This window comes from Arachis ipaensis, chromosome B8 (genome assembly GCF_059453495.1).
Source record: "Arachis ipaensis isolate K30076 ecotype BB chromosome B8, ASM5945349v1, whole genome shotgun sequence".
NCBI lineage: Eukaryota > Viridiplantae > Streptophyta > Magnoliopsida > Fabales > Fabaceae > Arachis > Arachis ipaensis.
This window is the reverse complement of record NC_142443.1, coordinates 93962691-93971925: the sequence shown is the minus strand read 5'-3', so window position 1 is coordinate 93971925 and position 9235 is coordinate 93962691. Positions and strand designations below refer to the sequence as shown.

The window sequence follows — 9235 nt, the reverse complement described above, 5'->3', positions numbered from 1 at the left end:
ACACAAGTAATTATGGCCAAAGTCTCATGAAATTGCATCAAAATAACCATGGTTGAATGAATCTAGGCATACATGAATTTCTAACCCAAATGATTACTTATAGCTCAAGAAAGTGCATAAAACCTAATGAAATCAAAAGAAAAAGACTAGTGGAACTAGCCTAAGATGCCTTGGCATCACAACACCAAACTTAAATCTTGCTTGTCCCCAAGCAAGCACTGAATTATTAAGAAGAATGAATGAAACAGAAAGCAATGTCCATGTCAGCAAGTCATTAATTCATGGGGTTTTATGCAGAGAATGTTACAGCTCACTTTTTATTGATCCTTAGGTAGGGAATGTCTCTTCTAAGTATCAACTAACACACTGCTATGACCTCTTATTATTTACTCATCCTTGGTAATTGCTTTTCCTTGTTTTTCTTTTTCTGTGAACTTCTTTCTCACTTGTAGCTTAGTGTCATGTGTTGTAGCAGCTTTTTAGCTTATTTTCACTCAACATATATTCACCACAGACACTTGGCTCACAATTCTTCTTAAGACATTGATGCCCAGCACCTCTTTGGGTTACTAAATGCCCTGTAACTAGGTTGCTCTTGATAATAGACTTTTGGTTGACAATCCCGGGTTAGTTAACCCAAGTTACCAAGTGTTAAAGCACTGCATAGAACCTAATCATCCAAGCAGATCCTAGTACAAAGACACCACAGGCATATGTCTTAAGGTCCAAGCTATTGGTGTCTAGCCTTGTTCTTCGTTTCTTCTATTTTTGTTGCCACTTTTGGCTTTTCTTTTTCTTTCTTTCTATTTGTTTTCTTTCTTCCAAGGATTTCTATTTGCTAAGATTTATAGACAGCAGCTAAATTACACTAAAGAGGAACATTCTACCCTTTTATTCATTATTAGTGAGCTAGCTACACCATCAGACATACATACCACCACTCAATCTTTATTTTATTTCTTGCTAAATGGAACTGTTTCACTTCTGTTCAAACCTTTCTTTTATTTTAATTAAAACAAGGGAATAAGCGTACATTCAAGCAAGTGAAGTTCACCCAGACACTTAGACTAGACACTTATTTGAAATTTAAAGAAAACAGAAGACAACTTGCAGACTACTTAAACATAAAATGAAAACATGTTCTTTCTTATTGATAGATAAAGAGCAACACCACCTTTCAATCCTTTGGTTGCTTTCCTTTGTTCTTCGCATCTTGCTTCTTCTTGCTTCTTCTTTCTTTCAACTGTTCTTCAGTCCCAAATCTCTCCTCATCCCATAGTCCAGCATCCACCAAGTATTGCTTCATTCTTTCCTGCTTGCTTTTTGCTTGAGCCAGATGGAAATCCATTAGTTCAGTGCATTCTTGATATGGTTTGATTTCTCTGCTTAATAGTGGCATGCTGCGGGTTATGTAGTCTAGACTCGCTTGAGTGTTTACATCATATTCCACTCTGTCCCTGTTCTTGGCCTCCCCAGCTGTATGATAAAGATTCTTCCATTGCATAAAGTCTTGGAGATATTCCTCGAGCTGATCTTGTCGTTCAGATATTTTATTGAAAGACTCCTGAAATTGATTTGATTGCTCTCTGTGCTGATCCAATAGTTTTGCTTGGAAGTCTTCTTGAGCTCTCATATATTGCTCATGTTAAGCTCTCAAATATTGCTGGGACATTTCTGCAATGGCATTTTGAATCTGGCTTAAATCCATAGTGGTTTGGGTTGGGATTTGTGGCTCTTCTTCTTGTTCTTCTTCTTGTTCTTCCTCTTGTTGTTCTTCTCCTCATGGTTATTCTCTTATTTCCCTTCTTTGTGGTCTCCTCCATGTCTTAGCAACTGTAATATTCATCATCCTTTCCAAGGTCATTGGCATGCCCAGATTCAGCCAAATTGGATTTGCATCCTCTAATGCACCATGACTTTTATGCATAACCGCATGATGGTGCCTGGGTAGTGAAGCCAAGATTCAGCTGAACTTTCTTCAGAGATCTTTTGAAGGTCCTTTGCAATGATCTCATGGACTTTTATCTCCCCTCCTACCATAATGCAGTGCAGCATGATGCCCCTTTCTTTGTTGATTCTGATGTGTTTATGAAAACTAAGGGTTCATGAAGTGCAAATTACCTAAATGAATGCATGCAACTAATGTAAAGGTATCTACCTACTTGGTCAAGGGTAAATCTATCCTCCAAGAACACATATGAGCATATAGGGTTAAAGTGACATGTAGTCCATGAATCCTCCAATTTGAACATCAAAATGAAGTGCATATAACTCGCGAGATGAACGCTTGTGAAAGCCGGGAACAAGGAGTTGAGCATCGAACCCTCACCAGAAGTGTATCCCTTTTATTCGCTCAAGTGTATAGGGTTCGTCACTCAATCCTCCCCTAATCATGCTTTCCAAGATTTGTCTTTCATCTAACAATCAACAATTACTCAATGCATGCATACAAGTATCATGAGGTCTTGTTCATAGGTTGTAATTGGGCTAGGGTAAAGGTAGGGATGTATATGGTCAAGTGAGCTTGAAATTTGAATCCTTGATTAACCTAAGATCTCACTAAACACATAAAACAACCTATATAATTCTAATACAATACCTAGCTACCCATGGTTTCACTTTTTCATATACTCATGCATTCTCTTTAGTTCACATTCCATATGCATTGTTATTGTTACTTTACTTTGGGGTATTTTTGTCACCTTTTATTGCTTTCTTTTTCCATATTTTTGTTTTTTTTATTTTTCTATTTCTTTTTCTTTACATTCCTTTTCCTTCATTCTCATATATATATATATATATATATTCTGCGTGTCCCCTTTTTGGGGCTTCATGTACAAAAGTGTCAATGCATATGGTTCAATCATTTAATACATGAGTATGTTCACAATTTCCAAAATTTTCAGTTACAAATACAAAGACATACCTTTACATGTACCCAAGTTCCCAGGTACACCCTCCCATTTGATTGATACACACCCTCACTCGCCTAAGCTAATCAAGGATCCAAATCCAGGGACGTTTATTATTTTTAACTTAGGAGTGTTGATGTGCTCTATTTAAGAACAAAAAGGGTTTATCATGGGCTCAGAACTGGTTAGCAATGGTAGATAAAATGGTTAAGGCTGTTTGGGAAAAATGACTATTGAAATGATGGCCTCGATCATGTAAATGCATTCATACATAAAATAATAGATATATAGAATCAAACAAAGCAAGGATTGCAATCATAGAGAGAGAATAATGCACAAAAGAATGGGAATAAGTGGTTAGAAGATATAACCACATAATAAGGCTCAAAATTCACACACTAGTGTTCTCAGCACAAACACCATGTTCCAAAATATATTCTTCAAGCAAGTTTATCTTAAGAAAGTTTTTTTTTTCAAAATTGGTAGGGTACCCTGAAAATACAGTTTCTTGGAAAAGAGGTCATCATCCTAACTAAGTAGTCCTAACAAGAAAAACTAACTAAACATGAAAAGTGTCCTAATTAACAAAACAAAAGAGAATTAAAGCCCATAGATGTTGAAAAGAGGAGATTATTACCCACGGAAATTGGTCGAACGACCTCCCCAAACTTAAGAATTAGTACGGTCCTCTGTGCTACTAGCAAGGTGCAAGGGGTGATCGGGTTTGGAACTTTCACTATCCCGTTCGCAAGTGCTCTCTTCACTTAAGTACGAGGTGGATGTGGAGATCTCCGATTCCTCCGTAGAAGGAGTCACACAACTCAAAAGCCTTTTTTTGTAAGCATAACGACGTTGGTTCCACCGTTCATATCTATCTATCTTCTTATGGAGGTCTTCAAGCCATTGGTGGGAAGATCCTTGTGATGTAGAGGAAGTGGTAGGGATATCCGAGGGGATAGCTATATCAAGGTTTCTGTGTTTTGCTGGAGGCTTGAGATATTTTCTGATCGGGACGACGTCGCAGTCTACCGGAATCATTGCTTTCCAATCCTTAGTCTCCTGGGGAGCACCAGCAGTAGCAACTAACCCTTGGCATGAACACGACCCATGGCTTGGTGGATGAGGCGAGCAATGTTAACCGCCCGTTCTGTGAGTATACACCAAACTAGCAAGGCTAGGTCCGTGGTGATCAACGTCTCGTGAGTGCTGGAAAAAATTAATGAGACAAGATTTGGGCCCATGCTCGAGCCTCTACAGTCAGATAGCGCGCAAGAATGCCCTTAGGTCGGGAAGGCTCCCTCAGGTCCAAAATGTGTCCTGTTCGGCAATAACTCGGTGCACAGCGTCCCAATCAAAATCAAATTTGAAGTCATCACACTGGCGGAGGGCCTCTTGGTAACCATCTACCTCATATGGTATCGGTGAGACTCGGAGTACTTCTTGAATAGCTTTCTCAGAAATTGGAACTTTCTTCTGGCGCATGAAGACAGTCTGAAGAGAGGGTGAGAAGTAATTGGTGTGGAACTCTACCACCCACGAGAGATTTGCTTCTAGTGGTCTCCTCATGAGAAAGCCCCATCCTCGTCGTTCAATGCGAGGTATGACAAAGTGAACTACATGACCCGGAGGGGAAAGAAGGGGTTCAGAATAGAAATTTCGTGCAATCATGATGGGGAACATAAGCTCGCAATAGCGGTTGGGAAACCTACTGGAATCTCTCGCCGGGTTGTCCTTCTCTTGGTCATCAATATTAATGATGCTTCGTGCCTTATTGGGGATAGGCTTAGCCTTGGGCGCGTGGTGCGCTTTGGCAGTGGATTTTTGAGGTGCCCTTTTAGGAGGCGGCTTCTTCTGTGCCTTTTCCTTGTCCTTTTTGATGGCCATCTGAAAAAGGCGAGGAAAGAGAAGACATTAAACTCAAAGAGACCACACTCAAATTATAACATGCTAGAGAGAAAAGTGCCACAAAGGAATAGATATCTTGAAAATGTGATAGCTGCAACATGCAAGCAAGATAACCATTGAAATACGGAGCAATGCACTAGCATGGGATGCAGGAGTGAAAAAGGCATGCAAGTAAGGCATGAGAAGAATAAACTCAAGCATCACTAACAACCCCAAGTGTCATATGCAAGAAATATAAAAGGCACAAGAAAATCAATTACCTAATCTAACTCCAAGACAATAAGGCATGCAAAAGGAATAAAGTAGAGTTAGAGAGGGGTGGAATACAATTCTTGCAATATGACCTAAGGAAGCAAGTTATATGCACATATGAGTGGTAAGGATGAAGTGCAATCAGCTCAATGTATAATAAGAAGGCAAGTGTATTGATAGAAGAGCACCAATCTGAAAGCATAGTGTCAAGATTGACTAAAAATGTGATAGGTGCAATTCAACAAACACTTGGTGTGCAGCATCCAAAGCATAAGCACATTGAATAAATGCAATAGTGCAATACCCCAAAATGGTCACTACAAGAAAAAAGGCCTATGGCCACGCTTTTTTCTTGTCACGCTTCAAAAGCGTGGCCAAAAGTGGTCAATGGCCACGCTTTTATGAGGGTGGCGATAGATAAGAGATTTGGCCACTTTATTTTTTGCCACACTTCAAAAGCGTGGCGAAAAGGATCAACGGCCACGCTTTTGTAAGGGTGGCAATTGATTAGAGAAAAGGCCACGTTTTTTTTCTGCCACGCTTCAAAAGCGTGGCCATAAAGAGAAACAAGGACGTTTTAAAAGCGTGGCGACAGGGTTTCATTACGGCCACGCTTAAAAAGCGTGGCTATATGCTGGTACACCATTGCCACGCTTTAAAAGCGTGGCCAAAGGTTTCTTTTCTGCCACGCTTCAAAAGCGTGGCTGTAGAGAGCAACAATAACGTTTTAAAAGCGTGGCGAGAGGGGCCCCAACCAATTGACCCAATCCCGGCTCCCAAACCCGGCTCCCAACCCGGCCCAAACCCGGCCCCCAACCCGATCCCCAACCCTAATCTCTCTTTTCCCTTCGAAACCACTAACCCTAATGCTCTCTTTCACCTTCGAAACTACTCGCCTGTATCGGAAGAGCTCCTCCCTTCACCCTTCGCCCTTCGCCTTCGCGTTCGTCACTGATGGAAACCACTTCTTCTTCATCTTGTTAATCTTCGTACCCTTCTTCTCTTTCTTGTTCTTCTTCGAATCATTGTGGATCTCTCTGTTCACCTTCAAGCTCCAGCAAACATGGTCGACGGCAAGCTCCTCCCTCTTCTTCTCCTCCAAGCCCTCTCAGCCGCACTTCTGCCGCCGTTAACGTTGCCGTTAACGTTCGCGTCTTCATTCAGCCGTCGTCTTCGTTCGCGTTCTTCACCGTTCAAGTTTGCTCGGCGTTCACCGTTCACGTTCACTCGCCGTTCACCGTTCGCGTTCACTCGCCATTCACCGTTCGGGTTCGCGTTCGTCTGGAAGCCACGTTGTCCTGCTTCAAACTCTGCGACCAAACCGTGCACTCCACCTAGCCGTCGAACTGCTCTCTTTTGTCACCGCCGTGAGTTCCCTAAACCCACCACAAGACAATACACTCACACAACACCAATACTCTGCTTGAAACTCTGCAACTTCTTATTTCTATTACAATAAGTAACTATTTGATTTGGTAGTGGTTTGGATTTTTTTCATTGACTGAATTAAAGTATACAATAGTTATGTTCTCTTCTCTATCACGTTGATACTAAGCTTTGAATTCTCTTATTTCATTTCAAGTTTTCCGTACTCAACATGTTTGATGAAATGCTTTAACCATATTTCGGGTTAGTTTTATCATTTCTAGCTTTTAGAAACTTAGTAAGTTGATTGCAAGTGAAATTAGAATAATTGGATCTTAGTAATTAGGGAATTTTAGCTTCAAAAATAGCATCTTTGTAGAAAACATATTAGCATGATGATTCCACTTGCATTAGTGTTCTTCTGGTAAATTTTAACTGTTAGTGTGAACTTGTTAATTTGCTAATTGTTCTTGTGTTGTTGTTCTGTTGTTCTTCTGTTATTTTTATTTTATTTTTTTGTTGTGATTTTTTGTTTTTGAACCTGTTAAGTTGATAATCTGCTGTTGTTTTTGAACCTGGTTTGAGGATAGGCTCCAAGACTTACCAGATGACCCTAATAATGAATTGATGATTCCCGAAGACCCTGAATGTAATAAGGAAGGTGAGCTCTCTTGAATGACTAAGGTTCTTAGTGTAGCTTGTGCTTGTGCTTTGCTCAAGCAGTGCTTATCACTGCTGCTTAAGTATGGTGTAGCCAATGTAGTTTCTGTTAAGATATTTTTTTTGACTATTTTATTGCTTTAAAATGTCTCATAAAAACTGAAATTTGGTTAGTTGCAATGGAAATGGATTGTGACTTAAACTAAGCTTTAACTAAAATGTTAGTGATTTGAACACTGGATTTCTTTGCTTTAGGGAAGACTTTGTCTAATAATTATGACTATTCAGTTCTATTCCGTTTCTGTCCCATTTTGTTTCGTATCTGGTTCTCCCTTTGGCCTCTTCTTCTCTTTGTTTCTCTGTCCCTTTTTTCTTTTTTCTTTTCTGCTTTGCAGCTCTAATTTTCTACAATTGTTGCTTCACATATTCTTGTTTACTGTGGCATTAATGAAAGAAGTTCTCCGTCTAATACCTCGCTCTCAATAATACGAGATTTCCTGTTTGACAAAAAAAATTTATTCTTTTAATGCACTGTGGTTTTTAGTTTCTAGTTTTTTTCTGTTTAGTCAATCTTATTTGTAACTAAAGAGGTTGACCTTTCTGTTCTTCCTTGCAATTCTTATGGCTTGACTTCCTGGATCTTGCATGTCTTCTTTTGGTTGTCTAATCTTTCTTGGTTATTCTTAAGATTCCATATATAAAATTTATCATGTTTTCAACAAAGTGAGCATATCATGGCTGATGTATGTTGCTGGTTATTATAATAGCTCCTTGTCAGAAACTGGAAGATCAAAGGGATTTTTTGAACCATTGACTGTGAAGCAAGGGGAAGAAGCACATTAGTACACCTGTTCCCCATGATTCATACTCCGTTCTTTCTGTGAGCAGTTCTGGGAAGTAAGTTCTTTCTTACTTTTAATTTATTTCCATAATTCAATCGAATTAACTAATGTTTTTAATTCTTAAATGTAACAGATGGTTTCATTTTTCTTTATAGAATATACAACACATAAAACTGTTACTATTGTGATTCAAAATTTATTTATAATGTTTTGTGGTTTATTTTATATGCTTTTTATCTTAATATGGTTAAGCAAAAGCATTTTGTTTGTTAAATAGCAGTACTGTGGTTGTTTTCTGAATGCACAAATATGTGCAGGTATGTTGACCAGTTTGATGAAACAGACCCAAAAGAATCAAGGCTGATGTCAACATTCTTCAACACACTCTTGCAGTCTTGCTTGCAGTGTGCCTTGGTGGTGCTATCAGCTTAACCTTCATTGTGTGGATACAAATTCATAAAGGATGGGATTAGGGATTTGGGATTGGCACCATTGCTATGTTACTTGGCATCATTATCTTTGCTGCTGCATTGCCACTATACAGAATTCATCCTGCTAAAGGAACAAGTGCTTTACTTGAGATCGTGCAGGTATCTGTTGTATACATGCCTCAGTGGTGTTGGTTTTAACTTAATCAGCATTACTCTCGAATTTTGATAGGCTTAATACCCCAGACGATGACATCTATAGTGGTTGCAAACTCCTTATTGCACTTATTCATGTTTTTAATTTCCAGGTCTATGTTGCTGCAATCCGGAATAGAAGACTTACCCTTCCTGAAGATCCTGCAGAACTATATGTGATTGAGCAGGACAGGGAAGCTACTTTGGAAACAGAGTTTCTACCTCATAGAGATATTTACAGGTTCAATTTTCCTTCTTGTAACTATTAAAGCACACATATAGTTCTACACAAATAGAATTATGTGAACTTAAGTTCACCTATAAACACTATTTTACATTTTATATGAACTTAAATTCATCTTGTAACACTTATTTTTACATTTTATTGGTTCAGCCTTAAGTATGGGCTGAACATTCTACAGGGCATTGAAGGTGAAAACAAGAATTCAAAGAAATCGCTGAAAGTAATTTAATTGCTGATTTTCATCTCTTTTGTTGTGCCTATTACTGTTTGAATCAAATCTTCAGCACCCATGGCCAGCTGTAATTGAATTTTGCATTGTAGCATCGTAAACATGTTGTTTTAGATGGAACTTCAATTACTTGTTTCGTTGGTGGTTCTTTACTAAAATATATGAGGACTATTCTTCACTTATTAATTCCTATTGTTGTTTTT

At 38.9% G+C, this 9235-nt stretch overlaps 1 protein-coding gene across 1 annotated transcript; it reads left to right on the top strand.

The window, feature by feature from the left end:
• The first annotated feature begins 8420 nt into the window (after positions 1-8420).
• LOC148548865 (uncharacterized) lies at positions 8421-9032 on the top strand. The gene is made up of 3 exons (XM_088495667.1): positions 8421-8526; positions 8673-8800; positions 8954-9032. Exons 1-3 carry the CDS (start codon positions 8434-8436, stop codon positions 9030-9032), a joined length of 300 nt encoding a protein of 99 aa, XP_088351793.1. The 5' UTR covers positions 8421-8433.
• Positions 9033-9235: the final 203 nt, after the last annotated feature.

Excerpts from the sequence above, each read along its gene's own strand:
- LOC148548865 (XM_088495667.1), top strand. The coding sequence starts at position 8,434 with ATGTTACTTGGCATCATTATCTTTGCTGCTGCATTGCCACTATACAGA. Across the intron at positions 8,527-8,672 it reads CTTTACTTGAGATCGTGCAG|GTCTATGTTGCTGCAATCCG; the intron begins GTATCTGTTGTA and ends TTTAATTTCCAG. Across the intron at positions 8,801-8,953 it reads CCTCATAGAGATATTTACAG|CCTTAAGTATGGGCTGAACA; the intron begins GTTCAATTTTCC and ends TTATTGGTTCAG.